At 37.6% G+C, this 22,521-nt stretch overlaps 4 protein-coding genes across 6 annotated transcripts; 2 read left to right on the forward strand and 2 right to left on the reverse strand.

Annotated features, from left to right (window-relative positions):
* Window positions 1-11: 11 nt before the first annotated feature.
* On the forward strand, window positions 12-9,769 carry LOC9308109 (ENHANCER OF AG-4 protein 2). Of its 3 annotated transcripts, none has more exons than XR_002330941.1 (14): window positions 12-1,225; window positions 1,711-1,787; window positions 2,074-3,795; window positions 3,868-4,381; window positions 4,611-4,719; window positions 4,908-5,020; window positions 5,100-5,287; window positions 5,454-6,165; window positions 6,302-6,785; window positions 6,967-7,062; window positions 7,157-7,302; window positions 7,995-8,114; window positions 9,449-9,569; window positions 9,735-9,769. XR_002330941.1 is itself a non-coding variant. In XM_021020554.1 (11 exons), exons 1-11 carry the CDS (start codon window positions 1,115-1,117, stop codon window positions 7,225-7,227), a joined length of 4,197 nt encoding a protein of 1,398 aa, XP_020876213.1. In that variant the 5' UTR covers window positions 12-1,114; the 3' UTR covers window positions 7,228-7,624. The 3 variants fall into 3 exon arrangements, 1 of the variants encoding a protein (XP_020876213.1); XR_002330940.1 differs by having other exon boundaries at window positions 7,998-8,114; XM_021020554.1 differs by lacking the exons at window positions 7,995-8,114; window positions 9,449-9,569; window positions 9,735-9,769 and having other exon boundaries at window positions 7,157-7,624.
* Window positions 9,770-12,106: 2,337 nt separating this feature from the next.
* Window positions 12,107-13,464, reverse strand: LOC9308110 (uncharacterized protein At5g23160). Its single transcript, XM_002874066.2, has 2 exons — window positions 12,948-13,464; window positions 12,107-12,716 (listed from the first exon to the last, which is right to left on the reverse strand). The coding sequence occupies exons 1-2, from the start codon at window positions 13,389-13,391 to the stop codon at window positions 12,246-12,248; spliced, it is 915 nt and encodes a 304-aa protein (XP_002874112.2). The 5' UTR covers window positions 13,392-13,464; the 3' UTR covers window positions 12,107-12,245.
* Window positions 13,465-15,278: 1,814 nt separating this feature from the next.
* On the reverse strand, window positions 15,279-16,822 carry LOC9310180 (serine/threonine-protein kinase-like protein At5g23170). Its single transcript, XM_002874067.2, has one exon. It carries the CDS (start codon window positions 16,519-16,521, stop codon window positions 15,505-15,507), a length of 1,017 nt encoding a protein of 338 aa, XP_002874113.2. The 5' UTR covers window positions 16,522-16,822; the 3' UTR covers window positions 15,279-15,504.
* Window positions 16,823-17,790: 968 nt separating this feature from the next.
* On the forward strand, window positions 17,791-18,582 carry LOC9310181. Its single transcript, XM_021020217.1, is given in 2 exon segments — window positions 17,791-18,350; window positions 18,352-18,582. Coding segments are annotated over 2 exon segments (387 nt in total). The 5' UTR covers window positions 17,791-18,194.
* The last annotated feature ends 3,939 nt before the right edge of the window (window positions 18,583-22,521 follow it).

Raw genomic sequence — 22,521 nt, forward strand, 5'->3', positions numbered from 1 at the left:
AATGATGAGATTGTTGTCTAGGTTGAGAAATCCCAGTCCTAGTTGATTTGCTTATGTTAGATGATGTGGTTTGCTGTTCTTTATGCCCTTGATCAATATTCTTCGGTTTCATGTTTTCGCTTACTTTGATATGTTCTCTACCTCATCATGTCAAAGCCACATCTATTCTGATTTGCCTTTTTATGTATAGATGAAGTTAGAACACCATCATTTTCTTGTGATAACACTGGTCTTTGATTATGCTCTTGGAAAATTAGGGACAGAATCTTACGATCTTTATGACAAGTCTCATACTATCTGTAAGGATGGGTCTTCTTGTTGTTGAGCTGAGCTTTTCAATAACCAGTGTTTGCTTCTGTTGCTCTTGAGTTATTTTTTGGACAATTTTAACTCTCATAAAACGTTTTAAACACAAGCAGAATTATAATGTTTATCTTATAGTTTTCATTTAAATATGGTTTTATGTATTGGTTCTCTAATGGGGAAAAATGGAAAACTTATATAATTGGTTAATATGATTTGTTTTATTTATTTTAAATGGAAACGTGTAGGGAAGTGTAGACAAGAAAAGAGGATAGTATAATTTACCTGTATGACCAATGTCTTAAATATATTTGGTTAAGACTTAGGATTAGTGAGATTTTTTTATTTTTATTTTTAGTGAGATTAAACTAAAAGCAAAATAAATTGGAAAATACGGAAAAATTTTGTTCGATCGATTCCGATCTCTCTCCTTCGTAAAAAGGAAACAGAAAGGGGAAAAAACGCCGACAACAGTAACCAAAAGTTCTCAAAACAAAAACTCTTTCGAAGTTTTCACCTTTCTGCCCTAAGCCCATCGTCTCTCTATCCCTCGCGACCGCCTCAATCTTTCTCTCTCCCTCTCTCTGTCTGGATCAATCTCGCTCTTTCTCTCTCGCTCCGTCTCTGTTGCTCGTTACGTGATCCGTAGCTGTCTCCGCTACTACCTCAATCAGCGAGCTTCGTCCGGTGGAATTATCTTCGGATAGGAATCGGAGGATTCTAATTGGGTCTCTGGGTTGGTTTGGATTACGTAATTCGGTTGGGTGTTCCTATTTGGCGTTCAAAATTAGGGTTTATAGAGGTCTCGCCTATGGCTCCTGGGCGTAAAAGAGGAGCGAGCAAGGCCAAGACCAAAGGGCAGTTGATTCTCGGTGATCTGGTTCTTGCCAAAGTCAAAGGCTTCCCTGCTTGGCCTGCCAAGGTGCGTTATCATTCCTCAATTTGGGTTTTATTTTTCTTCACAGATTCTTCTTGTTTTTGCTTCTTCTCCAATTCATTCTTTTATATACTTCTTAAGCCCATATTCATCTTTAACTTGTTGGGTCTTCAGTTATTAATTGTTAGGAATTCTAGAATTTGATGATGGGATACTTTCACTTTGTGGATTTTTTTTGGTTATTTTGTTGCGTAGCCAGTGATTTGTAGTTGAAATTCCATAGGTTGATGAGCTCTAGTGTGTTGTCTTTCTTTTGTTGTGCGTCTTACCATACTAGGCTTCATAATTAGGCTGGTTTGCGATTTAGCTACACTAAAGTTGTTTTAGATTGAGTCGGATTTAAAGTCAGTTTAATCATCTATCGGTCGGATTCCATGGTTGAATTATGTAAATAATAAGCGTCAGAATCTCTCTAAATCAATTCTCTTTAGTTAGTCTCTCTTGTGAAGTACTTTGGTTTTGAGTTTCAGATCAGCCGGCCTGAAGATTGGGATCGTGCGCCAGACCCAAAGAAGTACTTTGTTCAGTTCTTTGGAACAGAGGAAATGTAAGCAATTCGTGTTATTCACTCCTCTTATATGCATATCCATGTTATTCTTAAATTCCGGTACCTTCTTATCCAGAAAGGTATATGAACTTTAGTCAATATATCATGTTGCTAGATATTAGGCATTAGACCTCGGTTATCAGGTGTTTTCTTACCCTGATTAAAACTTCACCTTTTCCACGCCATGTCACCATATGTTTTTTTCTTTTTCAGATGACAATATCTTTGGAGTTGATTTTGTGTTTTACATACTGATCATTGACGAAGTTATCTTCCTTTACTGCAGAGCTTTTGTTGCGCCGCCTGATATCCAAGCCTTCACTAGTGAGGCAAAGAGCAAACTATTAGCAAGATGTCAAGGTAAAACAGTCAAGTACTTTGCACAAGCTGTAGAGCAAATTTGCACTGCATTTGAAGAGTTGCAGAATCACAAGTCAAATGTTTCGGGCGATGAGGATCCTCTGGATGCTGCTGAACCTGGTTTGACAAAGGCTGAGATAGTGGATGGAACAGATCATATTGTCATCGAGTCTGATGGAACTAATAACTTTGATTCTAGGGTGGATCCTTGCTTCCCTAAGAATATTGGTGAAGAGACAAAGGCTGAGATAGGGAAGCTAGATTCATCTCCATTTCTGGAATCAAAGATCACAACCACATTCTCTGGTAGCGAGTCACTGGAGCATGGTTCATATGACCCTAGATTAAAGGAAGGAGATTTTGATAAAGGAACTGACGGTAGTGCTTGCATTGAACATTTTGGTAATGGCCAAAAGAAGCTGTCCAACGGTAAGAGAATTAAGAAGGAAGCTGGTGGCTCTGATATTAAAGGTGAAGATACAGTTCATAGAGACAGAAGCAATAACTCACATGTGCCCGGTGGTCGAACTGCCAGTGGTAACTCTGATTCCAAAAAGTTGAAAGGTCTGTTGACAGAGAAATCTAGCTCCAAAGTGTCTGCTGGCAAGCATGAAAATTCACCTGGCTTCAAGGGTGGGGTTTCCGGAAAGAAAAGGAGGCTTGAAAGTGAACTAGGAAAGGTTGCACCAAGAGTAGATGAAAGTTCACGAGCTGCTAAAAAGCCGCGATGTGAAAGTGCAGCAGACAAGAAAGAAAAGTGTGAAATTGATGATGGATCTGATTCTACTGGGACTGTATCAGATATTAAGCGTGAAATTGTTTTAGGATTAAGTGCTCGCGGTGGAAATTTACAATATGATAAAGAAGTAGTTGCATATACAAAGCGCCGGAGACAAACAATGGAGCATGCCATCTCTTCTTCTTTTTCTGGGTCTCGTGATAAATCCGGGAAAGGTCATCTGGAACAGAAAGACCGTTCCTCTCCTGTTAGTAATGTTAAGGCTCCAGCTGCACAGTCGCTGAAAAAACGTAGGGCTGTTTGTATCTATGACGAAGATGATGATGAAGATCCAAAAACTCCATTACATGGCAGACCAGCCATTGTTCCCAAAGCAGCATCAGTTTTGGCTGGTGGTCCTAAAAGTGCTAATCTGTGTCAAAGTACTTCTACCAAAGGTAAGATGTCTGCTGGATCTACAGAGAATACTGAACTAAGGAAGTTCCCTCTGCGTAAACATTGTGAGGATGCATCACGTGTATTACCAGGCAATGTGGAGAATTCGACTAACAGCTTACCCACGGTAAAACCAATCAATGAATTGCCGCCAAAGGATGTCAAACAGATCTTGCGATCTCCGAAGATGTCCCCCCAGCTGGTTTTAACTAACAAGCACGTTGCAGGACAGCATAAACTTGTAAAATCATCTGTGAAAGTTTCTGATGTTGTGATGGCAAAGAAGCCTCAGAGTGATTCTTGTAAGGAGACAGTTGCGGGATCTGATAAAATAAGCTCTTCTCAGTCACAGCCAGCAAATCAGAGACACAAAGCAGCTTCAGTTGGAGAGAGGCCAACAGTTGTTTCAAAAGCTGCATCACGTTTGAATGACTCTGGTTCGAGAGACATGTCTGTGGACTTGTCTGCTGGCATGTATGTCACATTCTATCTGTCGTCTTTTTGTGTAAACGTCGTCTATTACTTATAATTATTATTTTTTTGCAGGCTTGATCTCAATCGAGAAAAGTGGAGTGCTCCATTTACCAGTGCAAAGGCCCCAGATTCGGCTGCATCTATGAAGGATCTAATTGCAGCTGCGCAGGCAAAAAGAAAACTCGCACATTCACAAAACTCAATTTTCGGGAATTTGAACCCTAGTTTCTTGAGCATCAGTGATACACAGGTGAGGAGCCATAGCCCATTTATGGTTCAGGATGCTTCAGCTTCTGCTGCCATCACAATGCCGTTAGTTGTTCAAGGACATCAACAAGGTTCTTCTCCGTCAAATCATGGCCATCAGTCCTCATCAAGAAGTCAGATTGAGACTGATGATAATGAAGAGAGAAGACTTAGCTCAGGACATAAGTCAGTTGGAGGTTCACTTAGTGGTAGCACTGAGGCTGCTGTTTCCCGGGATGCTTTTGAAGGCATGCTAGAGACCTTATCTAGAACTAGGGAAAGTATTGGACGTGCAACTCGCCTAGCAATTGATTGTGCCAAGTATGGGCTTGCTAGTGAGGTAAGATGGTTGGTTGGTTTTTCATTATGTTTTTTCTTAAGGCTTCGACAAACTTAGTGTTAGGCTGCACATATCAAATCAATTTAGAATTGCACTTATTCCGGCTTAACTTATTGGATGTGTAGCTTGCTACGTAAATTGCTTTCACAAAATTATTAACAGCATTTGGTGTGTAACATTGATCAGACAATAGATGCTTTAGTTGGGAAATTTCTGTGTTCTTATATAGGTGGTGGAACTTCTCATACAAAAGTTGGAAAGTGAATCTCACTTCCCTCGTAAAGTGGACTTGTTCTTTCTCGTTGACTCTATCACCCAGTATTCGCACAGCCAAAAAGGTGAGCTTTCCTCTTGAATAGATGCAATACCTGTTTTCAAGTTTTCACTTCCTGAAATGCTAGTTATATTTAGATTTTGTTGTATTGTTTTTGACTACATTCAAAGAGAACACCTGATATATTTGTTATCAGAATTATTTCTACCTACAAGATAAGTAATTGCTAATGCATGTGAATATTTTGTGAAGGTATTGCTGGTGCTTCTTACGTTCCTACTGTACAAGCTGCTTTGCCACGTCTTTTAGGTGCCGCTGCTCCTCCAGGGACTGGTGCTAGTGATAACCGCCGTAAATGTCTGAAGGTACTCATACATTTACTTGTTTCTAGGTTATCTTTACTTTTTTTGTAGGCTGGAGTCAGTGACCTCCTTGCCTTTTTAGGTTCTGAAGTTGTGGCTTGAAAGGAAAGTTTTCCCTGAATCTCTTCTGCGGTGTTATATTGATGATATTAGAGCTTCTGGTGATGACGCAACTGTTGGATTTTCCCTGCGACGTCCTTCTAGATCTGAGCGCGCTGTAGATGATCCTATCAGGGAAATGGAAGGGATGCTTGTTGATGAGTATGGCAGGTATGCTAAACGACAGTCTTGCTTAGTAGTGTACTCTTCGGATTATATTACTGATGACAAAAGAACATGCAAAGTCAGGAAATTTATATCACTGACTAGTTGTTAGAGATGTGTTTAGTGCCATTCTGTAGAGGGTTTATGAACTTGTTTACCGTTTTTTCTGCAGCAATGCAACATTTCAGCTGCCTGGGTTTTTTTCATCTCATAATTTTGAAGATGATGAAGAAGATGACGATCTTCCAACGTCACAAAAAGCAAAAAGCACATCTGCGGGGGAGCGTTTCAATGTTTTAGACGACCTGGAAATACATGATATTTCGAGTGATAAATGCCATCGAGTTTTGGAGGATGTAGATCATGAACTTGAAATGGAAGATGTATCTGGCCAGCGGAAAGATGTAGCACCTTCCTCTTTGCGTGAGAATGAGACAGAGCAGTCACTGGATGTTATGGAACCAGTTGCAGAAAAATCAACTGAGGTCAATCCTCTTCCAGAGGATTCTCCTCCGCTACCTCACGAATCACCTCCATCTACCCCTCCTCTACCACCTTCTCCCCCACCTCCATCCCCTCCTCCTCCGCCGTCATCTCCGCCTCCATTACTGCCACCACCGCCCCCCGCAGCGCACTTCCCACCTCTTTCCCCACCTCAGTCTCAGCCTCCACCACCACCGCCCCTTTCACCTCCGCCTTCACCGCCGCCTCCACCTCCACCTCCTTCACAATCTATAGCTTTTTCAGCATCATTAACAACTCAACAATCCATAGCTGGCCACCATCAGTTACCATTTCAACCAGGATTTCCTCCCCCAGCATATCCTCTATCGCATCAAACATACCCAGGATCTATGCAGCAAGACCGCTGTAGTATTTTCACTGTAAGTTCTTTGATTTATTCTGTTTGATGTTACTCATGATTCCTTACTATACACATGTTGATATGCATCATGATTCCTTACTATACATATGCATCTTTTATCATTTATGTTTAAACCCCCTGGACATCATGTGCAGGGTGATCAAATTGTCCAAGGGCCTGGAAATTCACGTGGAAGTCATGTTGAGGGTGCTGGAAAACCCGAATATTTTGTGCAACAGTCATCTAGTTTTTCACCAGCAGGAGTGTGCAGCTCCAGGGAACCTTCATCATTTACTTCCTCCAGACAACTAGAATTTGGGAGCAGCGATGTACTTTTTAATCCTGATGCTTCTTCACAGAACCATCGGTTTCAGCCGAGCACCCCTCTATCCCAAAGACCTATGGTTAGGCTGCCTTCAGCACCGTCCAGTCATTTTTCGTATCCAAGCCATGTTCAATCACAATCTCAGCATTCCTACACTCATCCGTACTCTTTCCCACCTCAACGTGATGATGGACGGCGATACAGAAATGAGGAACCATGGCGGATTCCTTCAAGTGGACATAGTGCAGAAAATCAGAGTGGTGCCTGGATACGTGGAAGAAATTCACATCCAGGCCTTCCTAGAGTCACAGATGGTATGTAGATGCTTAAATCCTAATAGATTCTTTACCTGTTGTGGTTTATTAACTTAGGTTACGTGATTGCTTGTGTAGTTATGATCATTGTGATACTTCTGTTGATTATGATTGTCTAGCTTGTATGGTTGTGCAATGGCTTAGTTCCTTAACATTGATGGTCTGATTTGCAATTCTACAGGTTTCTTTCGGCCACCTCTAGAACGTCCACCTTCAGGGACAATGAATTATCAACCTTCTGCTGCTAGTAACTTACAAGCTGCCGCTGCAATTCCAGGTGAGACTATATTAGTCAATTCATCTAATTGTAGACTCTCAACACAGTCAGAAACCTTTGTGCTTGCCTTACCATTTTAAATTACCCATTTAAGGTCATGCTGCTCCCCAGATGCTACCATCTCGGCCAGATATACCTACCGTGAATTGTTGGAGGCCAGCTTGAAGTGAATGTAAAATTTTGTTGGTCTGCTCCTGTTAGTATCAATGGAAAAGAAGCTGCTAGTGTCTCATTAACAAGGTTATTCCTCTAGGTTTGATTTTCTAAATACTAAAGTCAAGTCTTTTATCAGTGTTGTCATCAGACAGTTACAGTTATACTACTTTCTCTTCCATGGAGGACTTTTTCGGATATATCCACTTCCAGAGGCACAAAAACTACTGCAGGCTTTTGCCAGGATTCTGTATATTGTATTTTTTCCTGACAAATGTATCTGTGGATCATATTCTTAAAAGTATAGGTTCCTGTTTTTTTATTGGTTAGTACTTCAGTTCCTGTAATTATGCCAATCACAATGTGCTCAAAGCTTTTACTGGAATGAAATTTGAACTTCATAGTCAAACATAGTGTTTTTTTGTTTCTTTTTTTGAGCTCTGTAATCTTTGCTGGTCTCTGAGAAATCATATTGATGAATACATTGTTAAGAGTGTACTTGACTAGTGGAGCAGTCTTAGGTGGCAAGAATATTTAGTGCACGCCTGAGTTTTCTCCCTTGTCGGTTCCTAGACTAGAGACCTATTGCTTAGTCTGTATCCTGTTCTTTGAATGAGTAACGTCCTTTAGGTCTATATATATGTTAGCTGCAATTGTAGACCTTGCTATAACTACTTTCTCTTATGCTTCAAAATTTCCTTATTCATTCTCGTAGTTTTCTGTTCTCATGTCTTTTCTCTTCTGGAGATTAGTCATGTCTCGCTGCCTCATATTTTTAGCAGGAACAAGAAGCATGCAATTCTAAACAATTGTGGCTCCAGTCTGTCCATTATACAAGAATCTCCATATTGATTTTCTGTGCATTGCTGATCTGAAGAAATATGTCGAAGACTTGTGAGGTACTGGTTTCTATTTGTTTGTCTGAAATTATATGTTCTACGCTCAAACCATGTGTGTGCTAGTGACATAACGAGGTTTTGCTTTATAATTATGATGAGCACTTGATGAAATGTTTGCTCCATTCGATTTCTCAGAAGACCATTTTCTTTTCTTTTATTTTTTAAGTGCATATTCCAATGTTAGAACGTAGAAAGAAAGAAGAGGAAACTTGGGCAAGGATTTGAATTACCTGGATATGAGCTCATGATCTTCATGGCTTGGCTTATAATGTGTTTAAAACAACACTCTACTTAATTTTTTTTATTAAACATGTGTTTGCAGCTGCCTCACACGCCTGTCTTGTTCAATTGGCATGAACATACCTGTTTAAGTGGTTGTGGGGCTTGCACACGTGAATATATTGTGCTACTTTTTAGGCCGCGCTCGATAGCTTTATAGTCTTTGGTTTTGGTTTTGAAGAAGCGTTTGTCATCATACATATATCTTCAAAGTGGTACAGCCTTTCTGTCATATTTGGGTTTGTAGCGTTAGATGCTTCTTGCTTGCTCTTTGACATATATCTCTGGGTTTTGATCCCTAATACCACAGTTTGATATTTGGCACTTTGTCTTAACCACTAGATACGGTCAAGATAACATGTAGCCTCTCTAGCAATCCATTTATGCCAACTCTCCACTCTTTTGCATCCCCTATATGTGTGTATGTGTATGTATTTCTTTTATTCGAAAACACTTTTCTTTCTTCAGTTTAAGGTCTGAGTGTTATGATTCAGTGCTTATTTTGCTCAACGTATATGGTCTCTTGCCTTTTATTCTGTCAAACTACTGTTTGCTTGTTTTGTTAAGTACGTTCAAAGGTGGGGAGCATACAGTTAGATTAGGTATTAGATTGAGAATCACACACTTAGTCTCATCACATGTTTCATGATGAACAGAAAGAGGTATGCTTAATAACATAACCGTTTGGTGTGGATAAAGAAGTATCAGTGATAGAGAGGGATTCTGTATTGGATGTTTAATTTTTGTTTTTTTGACACAATCGACTTTTTTGAGGGAATTAACTAAGTCGACTGACATATTTTCTTTTAAGAGTATTCACCAAAGAAATTACATATTTGCATCAGCAGACAATCAAGCTAAGTATATGTGTGAGGGTTTCATCAGATCAGACTGCCATAATAGTTACCTACTAGATTTGCATTAAGTCGGATTTTTTTTGTGTTGTGTTAACAAATGCCTTTGGGGATAGGTTTGGATGTACTTGTGTTTGTCTTGACTTCAACTGCGAGAAAATGTCTTCTTAAAGGTGTTGAGTGACTTGCGTCTTGCCACAGGCCTTTGGTACAGAGCTGAACCATCTGGAAGGCTGGCAATCGTCGTGCTAGGAACTGTATGCAAACATAAGAGATGGATTATACACAAGGTGGTCGTGATCAGATTTTGCAAAAGCATGAGGTAAAAATTCTCTCTTGTTCTGAGCCTACTCTCTGTCTTCCTTGTACTGTAAAGTGAACTAACAAAGAACATAAAGAGAACGTAAAATGGACATGGAATTAGGGAGATTTGTCTTACTTGGAATAGCTACAAGCAATCCTAGTTTGTTATGTGGTTGTTTTTAAGGTGTTGTAGTTCTGAGATTGGTTCGGATGCCGAGAGTTGTAAGTCTTCAGGAACCGACTAGGCTTTAGACAATTGATATCTTGAGTTAACAGTGTATTGGAACCAATATTTAAGAAGATTTGGTAGAATTTCTATATTTTAGTTTTTTTAGAGATTTGAGTAAGTTTTCAGGATATTTGGTGGAATTGTTATATTTTTTATTTTAAAAAGAAAAAAAATGATTGGTGATTTGGTAAGGATTAAGAGGTGATTTAAGAGGGTTTATTTTTAATTTGGGATTTGGGATATGTCCCGTGAAAGGATTGTTATTGGAAACCTTTGCAACAACTAAAAGACGAGTGAACTAAATACCCCTTCCTTTAACTTAAAAGACCATAGCACCATTGCCTTGTTACTGCATACATAAATTAAATTGAATTTCCAGTAAATGAAGTTAAAGAGGGAGCAATTACCACCAACTCCAAAATCTCAGCATCCTCACCACACACATGAAAATGAATTCAAGAGATACGCGTCCCCATACAAAAAAATCCAGTTCAGAAAAGAATAAGAACATGTAAAAAAAACATATTTTCATCAGTTAGAGAGAATATGAAATAGTCTCATTCTCATGACAGTTCTAAAGTGGGATAAAAGAATAAGTTAAGCACAAACCATAATGCTTGGCATATGTCTACTCTAATGTCGACCATCAAAAGATCACACACTAATTAGTTCATGGACTTTCTGAAACCAGAATTTCAAGGATGGCTTCTTCATCTATATTTGGAATTGCAGCAAGAAATCATTGTACATATTTGCAGTAGAAGATAACAAAAAGAAGCAATCAAAGGACAATCACAAACGTTTGGAAAAAATGATTTATACGCGAAGAAGAACACTAAGCTCACGTCGAAAATTAAAAAAAAAAAATCTCATCAATATAAGAATGTGGCCGTCAAGAAGCCAACATGAGTCTCTCTCTCAAAGACCTCTCAAAATCCTAACTATAAAAGTACAGACGTCTCAGCACGAGAAACCTAGCAATCGTTTCCAAGATTTGAAGGATAGTGACGCCGGATTGAGAGAAAGTCAACATGATATTCCAATGGGACTCACTAAAACACACGTAAAGCAACGAGAAAGTTTTCGAGAGTGAATCAGAGCATGAAACCCCTTTCTCTAAGAATGAAGAACAGATGATGATAAGAGGGACGGTAAGAAAATGTCTGCAATTTTTTCCTGTGAACAATTTTTTAAAAATTGAAATTCCCCCAAATAACACATATAGAGGTGGGATTGTTTCATTCCTATTTTTCAACTAAAAAAGTATCGAAAGTCTCTCAAAATCAATGTTCACTGTTTTTACTAAAAATATTTGTTAAGTTTGAATAACACTTGATTTGATATAAGTTTAATAAATCATCGATTGAATAACAAGAGGTTGTGAATGATTTTGGGTGATTTTGTATAAATTTCAAGTTCAATAACAAGGGATTTGGAAATCTATTTAAAAATCACAACTTGAATAACAAGTGATTTTAATAAAAGACTAAAGTCTTCTAAAATCCTTATTTCAATACACCCCCTTAGCTTCTGAAAATATTATATTCTATGAATGTTGATATATCTTCTTTTAGTTATGCCAGAAATGTCGTTTACCAAATTAGTTAATAGGGCTTGTAATTAACAAATTCGGACGTCAACATTTGATCTTCTAATCAAAGGAATTAGGACTTGATCTATTACATAGGTTTTTTTACACTTGATTTTGCAAAATTTAGGCATTTTAATCTATCAAAACGTCCTAGAATTAATATTGGAGAGTATAATCTACGCTTTGATCAAACTCTTATTACTAAACCTCTATATGTAGTGGGACAAAAATAGACTTAACATATATCCTCACACCAATGAAAGTGAAAACCACAGAAACAAATTTATTAAACGTTTTATCATAAAGAAGTGTACACGTTGTCAGTCAGCCCTGCTTGTCTTGGATACCAAAGATGCCAAAAATCTTGATTCATATCACCACCAAATGCGATATAAAAACCCGGCCAAAAATATTACAATTATTTTCACGAATGTAATCGTACCAAACTGTTAATAACCAAAATTGTCACTGTTGCCTCGGTTGACAGACAGCTTTTGTTTACACTTAACTACAAGCAACATATATCACATTATTAATTAACCCCTCTAAACTTTACTGATTATTGAACAAAGAAAAGATAACATTGATTAATTCGACTGAAACTACATCTTACTTCATGATTCAACATCACTTCTAGACTTGTAGTTAATAACAATTAACAATCCTGACTAATAGTAGAAACGTGGTCAACAGATTATTTCAACGAAGTGTCAAGTTTCGAAATATTATGGTTTTTATAGCAATCGTGATTAGTATTTATAGTTTTCATACACATTTTCACAATGTCAACAAAAATGGAAGATACGACCAGACAAAATCAACAAATAAACAGAAATTTACACCTTTAAAATTTGAGGAAAAGAATTGAAACGTTGTCACAGCGAAACGCGGTGTTGCCGAACAAGAAATCCTTCCAAAACGACTTTTTTCTTATAAGCCTCAGAGTTCAAATCCAGATCACCTTGAAACGACCCCTCTTCACCTTTACCGCTACCATTGCGTTTGCGTTTGGCCACCGCAACCGCAGTGGCAGCTTCTTTGAGACGAGGGAGAATGTAGCACCAAGTAGATGTACAAAGTATCGCACACAAACGTCCCCACGTCAACATTATCATTAGCGTTAACATTATGATTGATATCCCAATTACCGGGTCAAGCTTAGCCACCCGGGACCCTTTTCTGACCCTTGACGACTTCTCCCTTATTTCCTTCGGCTTGGATCCGGACCCGACGATATTAGTCGGGTCAAGTTTCCCGTCTGTTGATACCCGTTCGTAAAACGTGTCATCATACCCTAAGAAACTCAATGGATCCGGATTTATGTCTCTTCGTTCGGTCGTGTCTTTCTGAAAAAAATGGAAATGTTAAAGAAAAACCTGAAAGAGAGAAACAATTATAACCGAAAAAGCAAAGTAAAAATAAGGGAAAACAATGTTACTGTCAAGTAAATTCTTTTCCTGAAATAGAACGGTAAGTAAGCGCAAATTTTTCTGTGTTTGTTATATAAAAATATCGACACAAAAAAAGATGAAAAAACAAAAAAAAATAGTTCAGTAAGAAAAATTAAGAAATACTACCTCGTAACTTTCATGATCAACGGCCTTATAACCACTAGTCGCAACATTTTTCCGATCGGGTACATGACGTATCACCCGAAACAGATTTTGCTTGTCATCTTCAACAGTCGAGTTTTGACACTCCATCTCGTGAATCGGCGTCGCCGGTGTGATATCACCGTTCTTCAAACGAAATTTTGTTGGCCGTGAAAACCAACGAGTTCTCATCTTCTTCTTCGTCTTCTGCGTCTCTTGACCAGCATCTACTATTGGTTTGTCTGAGTGAATTTTCCGAGAAACCCCGAAACAGCGGAGAAAATAAGAAGACGAAGACTTTATTCTCTCTCGGACTTTCCTCTCCGGCTTGCCCATTAAAAGTTGAGAACAAGTATCCAGAAATGTTAACATTTTTGTGAAGACTTGGACATTAATATATGATTCGGAACGGTTGGAATTATATCCCATATTTTATTAATTGAAATATTTTGTGAAATATATACGATAAAAATGATAGTGTTCGCACGCTTTCGGAAATATATAAAAAGAAATATATACGATAAAAACAAAAAAGAAATATTTTGTGATAGTGTTCGCACGCTTTCGGAAATCGTTTCGGAGTATATAATTACGGTCGTGCCTTAGGAGTTGAATAGTATATTTTGTAGATTTATGACAGTTTTGTTATAAACATTAGTATAATATGATGTCATATACAACAACAAAAAATTTGATGTCATGTACTATAGTTCTTTCGTGTCTTAAAAACTATCTTGATCATTGTTGATATATTTTGAATCTCTTCACACGTTGCTTGCGATAGCGCATGAATCTTGCTACCCGACCAATAAGTCGGAAGGTCCATTAGAACGATTGGTCCATAGTTTGGGGATCGCGGTATAGACATCCCCGACCCGAACGATATGTGGTAATTCTTATATGGCTACGAGTTGGATAACATGAAATTGTGTCTAGCCCTAGCTAAAATAGCCTAGTACAACTTGATCGGAATTGGATGAATATGTCGTCATCGGTCCATGAAAATGATGACAAGGTAATTCTAAAGCTAGCAAGGGTTAACTCTCCAAACAAATCGACTGAAAGTTGGTTTCTATTTTGTTATTATCTAATCAAACTTATCCTTGTATCATCCACCCATCTATCTCTTATGTCTATTATTGCTTTTAATCTTGTTAAGAAACTTTTTTTTATAAGAAACAAATTAACTCAATTTTGTTAAGAAACTAAAATTACAAAAAATTACTAGTTGAAATATCTTCATTTACAGTATTCAAGAATAATATTGCAGCTTGTCCCTTTCTCCTTTATTCGTCAAACAGTATTTGATACGAAAAATCTTAGTGAAGAAGAATCAACTCAAAAAATAGTGGATTTTGCTGGTGGCCAGCCAAAGTCTTTCTTAAGAGTTATGGTCGTGTCCACGTTTCTACTTTCTAAGTCGCCAAGTTTTCTCTTGCTGTCTACTTATTTTATTATTATGTTTGAAAGGTTCAAATTGAATTTTTTTTTATAAAATTTGTAGACAATGTACTGACTAAACCAAGTTTACATAAACTCATTGTTTCGCGGTCTTTTTAGTTTTCGTCTGGGCCTTAACCCACTTACATTTTATTCCACAATGAATAACTTTCGTACTTTAACCAACAACAAAAAAAAAACTTTGGTTTGAATCTTAGGCCACAAGAAAAGAAGTTGGGTTATTTTGGTGGATGACTTTCTTTTGAGTGTAAATCAAGAAAATAACATGTTAATATATGTGTACTCTAATTCTGGATACAAGATTCCAAGTAAATGCTATAGAGCTAATGCAAGAAAGTTATACAACTTCTACAACAAAAAAAAGAAAGAAAACAAAAAGAAAGAAATTTATACAATTGTGTGTATCAAAGATTTGGTTGTTATTTTCGAGGACTTATATGAAGACCGTTGTTAACAAAAAAAAAATGCACCGCTACTTGGAAAGAAGGTTTGTAAGAGAAAGAGAGGGTTATTACCCAAAATTCATTATCATCGATGCAAGATATTTGTGTTGGATTGTAGGCAAATCACTGTTACTTTTGATTAGCAAATAAAACGTTTTTGTTAGCTCCACAATTAACAATCCAAAAGAGGTTAGCTATGACTTCGAATAGAGATGTGCGATGAGGAACAAATTTGGGTGCAGTGCGGGCAGAATAGTAGTGAAATTCAACATATTGCGATCACCCTTGTGTGCTCCAATCCCTTTCTTTTTTCTTGTCACTTTACCACATTTTGAACTTTACATGTGAAAGTGAAAGTGAAAGTTTGAACCCAAATCAAAATTGATTTTATCCTAACAAGTATGAAATGAAATTTAGGAAAATCAAAACTCACTAGACCAACAACGGTTAAATAAATCAATCGATCACGACTGAATTAATAATGGATTAATGGTTACATTATCCGAAGGGATAACAAAATTAAATGCTATATCATTCTTTTTCGCGAGTGTTCTTCTGCTTGGATTTGGTTGTTTGTTTTTTGTAACCATCCTTTCCAACCCGACCCGATTCGACATTTGACCCGGCTTCATTAACTCTCACCAAACGCGGCAAGTTTGACCCGGCCACGTCAGCGTTTCTCTCAACCGTTTTTTCCGCCGTTTCAGTTTAACAACCCGACGCAAAACGCTAATCCATAACGGCAAACTCTTCAACGGTTCCGCCAAACACGCCACTATCTCCGTCGTGATCTCCCCGAAACACGGACGTGATTCCACGTCGGAGGAAACGCATCTCGCCGCCATACGTAACAAACGTAAATTCATTCCCCGGAAAACAGCCGATCCTCCTCCTCCTCCGCCGCAGATTTCTCCGATCCTCCCTTCTTTAATCAACGGAACCGCCCAGTCCACTATCGAAGACGGCGAACGAGAGACGTCGATAGCTTTCCTACAGCTAACAATCTCCAACAAAACAACACCGTAACTATAAACATCAGTCTTCATACTCAGATTCTCCGGTAACGTGTAACACGGATCTAAGTATCCGATAGTTCCCGCCGGCGCTGGTCTCGTCTTCCCACCTCCCAAATCAACGGCGAGTCCGAAGTCAGCAAGCTTCGCTTCCCAATTCGAATCAAACAAAACGTTTTCCGATTTGATATCACGGTGGATGATACCTTGTTCATGGAGGAAGTGAACCGCACTCGCGATCTGAAGAGCGATTTCAATGCGTTTAAGCCAAGTGGGAAGAGGATCAGCTGACACGTGTAATAACTGGTGTAACGATCCGTTTGGCATGAACTCAACGACCATGAGTTTTTTCTCGGCGTGACCTAAAAAGCTCAAAACGTGTGGGTGATATGGTAACGATGACATAACATTGATCTCGTTTTCTAGTTTCTTCGTTTGTTCTGATTTGGATGATGATGATGAGAGAGATAATGATAATGATGATGGTGCTTTAATGGCTACGACTCTTTGATGTTTGTCGTCGTGGTTATGGTGATGAAGAAGGGCTTTATAAACATAGCCATGGCTTCCTTTACCGATGAGTTTTGAATGAGAGAATCGATCTGTGACAGTGAAAAGCTTGTCATAATCGAACTCCTTCATCGGTAAATTTGCAGAGAAAGAGAGAAAGAAGATTTGTGTGTTGTCTGTGTTTATACGTGTAAAAGAATAAAGTTGTAAAAATCATATAATTCGAAAATTATTGAGAAAAGCAAAAGGAAGAAAGGAATATAAAGCTTTTTTTTTTTTTAAAACATTGTTTTATAGAGTAATGATGATAGATGGTGCTTTTTTCATATTCCTTTCGGACATCTTTCATGCTTTTGAGATAGTTGGGTTCAAAGTTTAAGGTTAAAAGCTGATTCCCCTATGTTTAACAATTTGTTTCATATGTTGTTGGCCTAACCGCCTTAACCGGTGCGTTTAGGTTACCGAAGAAAAGTGAGTCGCAGTGATTAACAAATAACAAGTCAAGTGAATTCTTACCAAAAAAAAAAAGGTAAAGCGAATGAAACAGCAAACACTTATCTGAACTCACGAAATTCATATTTGTTGAAGCATGAGAGTCGTCTTGAGACTACACTTGATGATCATCAAGAAGTGTATAAGACTGAATAACAAACATATTTAACCGGTCCATAAGTATGAAACCGTCTTTTGACTATATATAGCCTCAAAGACTGACGACGGATATGCATCAATAACCTTCAAGCTTCGGCAAGTCTTCTTATATTTAGCTGAGAAGCTTATTTGCTTACGCTCAACTTCATATAGTATTGAGAGTCTCCCTAGACGCACAATTACATGTTCTTGTAGGGGCTGCAAGTCTGCAATAGATTTTAAGGTCCTGCTGCTGTGTAGCAATTAAAACAAACTGCATACATTCTGTTAACATGGATACAGCGAACAAGACATATTGAAAAAGAGACAAAGAATGAAATCTATGTTACTTGAGTTATTGACTTATTGACTTATTTTCTAGCAAATATATACCGTTTACCAATGGAATTCCAGGATGGCCACAAGCGTTCCACTCACAAGAAAATGTCAGGAGTACGTAGTTTTAAATACACCTGCTCTCCTAGGTCGATCATCACCCTGAAAAGAAGTATTTTGGTAGACCAGTACTCTCCAATCATTTTAGACTTACGTTGTAGTTTTCTAAATTGTAAATTTGTAATAAAAAATTTGCCTTCGTAAACCGTTAGAAAATGGAAACACTATAAATTTTCTTTTAGTTAAATGTATATTATTATCAACAACAATATAGAAAATATAATACTCCCTCCGTTTTAAAATGTAAAAAGTTTTGAGGTATTATTTTTGTTTCAAAATGTAAGACGTTTTCAAGTTTTTATGCAAATTATATATTAATTTAATATTTTCTGATTATTTATATTCTGTACTCTAATTCATGATTGGTTGAACTTTTTAAAAGTGGATATTTCTTAATCTGCGTGCTCTATACTAAAACGTCTTATATTTTGAAACGGATGAGTATTTGAATAAGTATCATTATTTCAATATAATTTTCACAAAAATGTATAAAATATTTCATTTCCAAAGTGCCAGAAGGTAGCCTATAGATACTTATCCCAGCCATTAAAAATATTTCATTTCCAAAGTTATTTGTTAATACCAATTACATGAATTAAATATGACTTGGAACCCTAAGCGTTACTTTCATTTGACGAACAAAGTTTATATATAATCTTCAGAAAGCAAACAAAAAGGAGAAGAAGAGTCTTGCATCTGGAGAAGAAGTAAATTGAAATATGGCACCCAAGCAGCCGGAAGAAATCGAGAATCCTCCGACGGCGTCGGCATCTTCATACGAAGAAGAAGAAGAGTCTGGTTCAACTGAAAATGAATCCGGTTCTTCTGGTGAGGAGACTGACTCTTCGGATCATGAAGATGAAGAGGCAGAGAAACATGTCATAAGCACATGTCATAAGCACTCCCTTATCTTCTGGTCAAGAGCTCTTCTTCTTTAAGGTTAAGAATCCGACTTGTTTGGGTATTGATGAAGCAGAGTGGATTGCAAGCTGTCTTCTCAACCTAATAAACTCCGGTACACCGGAAGTTCAAGATCGGAGAACAGAGAAGAAGAAGGATATAACAAACTTTCTTATTCAGCTTAAAATGTTGTTACAACCAACTTAACCTATAAAATGAATGTAATTAAGCTTATATACATAGAACTAAACCGAGTATTAATCTCAGCTCAGTAAACCACACATAACCGAAGCTAACCGATCCTTATACCCTTAATACGCCCCCCTCAAGTCTCTATCTTCAGGATGTCTGGTTGGGAAGAAAGAGACTTGACAAAGACATTTGTTGTAGTAGATGATGAAAAGGACCCGGATGAAGCGCTTTAGTAAGTATATCAGCATGTTGGTTTGCTGTGGGAACATGTAAAGCTTTGAGATTACCTGCTTTGATTTGATCACGGACAGTATGACAATCAATCTCTATGTGCTTTGTTCTTTCATGGAAAACAGGATTCATGGAAATATGCAGAGCAGATTTGTTGTCACAGAACAATTTAGCATGACAAGTAACCTTCACATGTAAGTCTTTAAGGAGTTGTTGAAGCCAAATGATCTCACATGTAGCTTGAGCCATACTCCTATATTCAGATTCTGTACTGCTTCTACTTGCTACAGCCTGCTTCTTTGATTTCCAGGAAATGAGAGAAGTTCCCAAGTAGATGCAGAACCCTGTAATTGATCTTCTAGTATCCTTACACGCAGCCCAATCAGCATCAGAAAATCCATTCAAACATATTTCAGCATCTACTGAATACATCAAGCCTTGACCTGGATTAGCTTTAATGTACCTTAAGACCTTGTGTGCAGCCTGTAAATGTATATCAGAAGGTGCTGAAATAAACTGACTCAACTGATGGACTGCATAGGTAATATCTGGTCTTGTGATTGTCAGATAAAGCAAACGTCCTATAAGTTCTCTGTAAGCAGTCGGATTTGGTAAAGGAGTTCCCATATCTTTTACCAAATGTAGTGTTGGATCCATATGAATAGAACTAGGCTTGCAACCAAGTAAACCAGCATCTTCCAATAAATTCTGAGCATACTTCCTTTGACAAACTGAGATCCCTTTAGATGATCTTGAAATTTCCAGTCCAAGAAAGAACCTAGCTGGTCCAAGATCCTTGATTTTAAACTCAGATCTCAATAAAGTCTTCAATGTCTCCACTGCTATATCATCATTACTGGCAATCATGATGTCATCAACGTACACAAGCACAGCAATAAGTGAACCAGAACTCACTTTAACAAACAAAGTGTTGTCAGCAGGAGACTGATGAAGTTAGCACCCAAAAGAACTGAAGAAAACCTCTTATACCATTGGCGAGAAGCCTGCTTCAAGCCATAGAGAGATTTCAATAACCTGCAAACAGGATTAGGTGGTAACTCTGTATTCGAAGGAGGAGTATAACCCTGAGGAAGACTCATAAAAATTTCTTCATCTAGCTCTCCATGTAGAAAAGCATTTGAAACATCCATTTGTGTCAGAGTCCACCCTTTAGCTGCAGCAAGACCAAGCATGAGTTTCACACTGGTGAGTTTTGCAACAGGGGAAAAAGTATCTAGAAAGTCAATTCCTTCCTGTTGTGTAAACCCTTGATCCACCAGCCTTGCCTTATAACGTTCCACTGTACCATCAGGGTTATACTTTATTGTAAAGACCCACTTACATCCTACCACATTCTTACCCGGAGGTAAAGATTCAACAATCCAAGTCTTGTTAAGTTCCAGAGCATGAAGCTCTTCATCTGCAGCCTTAGTCCATTTCTCTGATTTCATAGCCTGTGAAAAAGTCTTTGGTTCTGTTTCTGTATTATAGGCTAAGATATAGGATTGAAAAATTGGTGTATATTTGTCATATGAAATGACTGAGGAGATAGGATATGGTGTAGTCTTTTTAGGTGATGAAGATGATGTATTAGATATAGGTGTTATAGTAGATATAGAAGAACAGGATGGTATAGTGTTTGGAAGAGAATTTGTAGGTGGTAAAGTGGATATAGAAGGAACAAGAGAACAGTGATACTCAGATAGATAACTAGGAGCCTTAGTAGTACGTTTAGATCTAGCAATAGGTACAGTATTAAGGCCTAAATCCGGTGTCACTGTAGTATTAGGTATTCTGGTACTAGGTAATGCAGATGATGATGATGATGATGCATTATTTGATGCAGCATTAGTATTATTAGACACAGTAGGTACTAAAGAATCTTCATCAATCAAAGGCATAGTTTCTACAAAATGTAAAGGAGCTGGTAAAGGTAAAATCGTATTAGGAAACACATCAACAGCTTTAGAAAGTAATTCACTGGTTTTAAAAGGGAAAATATTTTCTTTGAAAACAACATTGCGAGATATAGAAAAGGAATGTGTTTCAAGATCCAAAACCTTATACCCTTTATATCCAGAAGGATATCCTAAGAACACACAAGGCTTAGCACGAGGTGAAAATTTGTTCCTTTCATGTATATTTGTTAAAACATAACAGAGACATCCAAAATTCTTTAGCAATGAATAATCCGGTTTCTTATTCAATAGAAGCTCATATGGTGATTTGTTATCTAACAAAGGTGATGGCAGTCTATTGATTAAAAAAGCAGCAGTTAACACACAATCACTCCAATATTGCATAGGAATATTTGATTGAAACAATAAAGCTCTAGCAACATTAAGAAGGTGTTGATGCTTTCTCTCCACAACAGAGTTCTGTTGAGGAGTATAAGCACAAGAAAAATAATGAAGCATGCCATGTTCTTTTATCAATTCTGTAAACTTCAATTCAGGAGCATTATCACTTCGGTTATGTGTGGTTTACTGAGCTGAGATTAATACTCGGTTTAGTTCTATGTATATAAGCTTAATTACATTCATTTTATAGGTTAAGTTGGTTGTAACAACATTTTAAGCTGAATAAGAAAGTTTGTTATATCCTTCTTCTTCTCTGTTCTCCGATCTTGAACTTCCGGTGTACCGGAGTTTATTATGGTATCAGAGCCCAAGGTTGGCCCAACAAGCAAATTCCCACAAAAATGGTTTCCCACCTATGTGGCCCATATAAGTGGCATGTCTTGTTGTATTTCCGAGATGTTGGGCTTGGGCTGTTTCCCGTTGGACCGTTTCCCACCCACATCTCGAGGAGGCCTATTAGAATGTCCCATATTGCTTGGGATTAAGGTCTTTGGGTAGTATATAAAGGATGTGGCAATCCTTAACTCTTGAGCTAGCTTTTGGGTTAAGTTAGGCCACATTCCTAATACAACCTTCAAGAAAGAGACGAGCTCTTGACCAGAAGATAAGGGAGTGCTTATGATTCTCAACCTTCAAGAGTGGAGTGGGTATTGAAAGTTGATTTACGTCATCCAAAAATTCAATTTTGTCTTGTAGTTGTAGATCGCGTGTGATCGGATTTTCAAGCGAATTAGGTCACTTCTATGCAATTAAGCAACAAAGACAAAATTGTAGATACACACGGTTTCATAATACGATATTTCTGTCTTTAAAATTGCCGACCAATGAGATTGGATGTAAACTAAGTTTATATATAAACTATCAGGAAACGAATTAAGAATGAAAAGTAGTACCTTGTGACAGACGATGACAATGGCAGAGGTCATAGAGACACATGCAAAATGAAAGAGCTGTTTAGATTTTATTTAGTGAAATTAAATACCACTTCTAGTACTGTTCATAACCCTGAAAATGGCAGAGGTCATAGAGACACATGCAGAAGTTATTGCGACGTGACTTTATTTAACTTATTTAAAAACGTATTTTTATTTGGTATGGACGTCCACCGATATGTGTAAACGTTCAACGGAATGCATAGACGTATACAATTGCAAAAACTATATATACTAATAAACTTATACGCATGTTTTGTTTTGCTACATGTCTAGTAATTAATGATGTACTTTCAATTCTATTATGACTTTGATTTTCAAAATAAAGTATAGAGTATATTTCGTCAAAACAGTGTTAAAGAGTTTTGACAAAGGATTAGTGTTAGATTCTTTAGGATTTCAAAAAAAAAAAAAAAGGTTAGATCGTTTCC

This window comes from Arabidopsis lyrata, assembly GCF_000004255.2.
Source record: "Arabidopsis lyrata subsp. lyrata unplaced genomic scaffold ARALYscaffold_6, whole genome shotgun sequence".
Classification (NCBI taxonomy): domain Eukaryota; kingdom Viridiplantae; phylum Streptophyta; class Magnoliopsida; order Brassicales; family Brassicaceae; genus Arabidopsis; species Arabidopsis lyrata.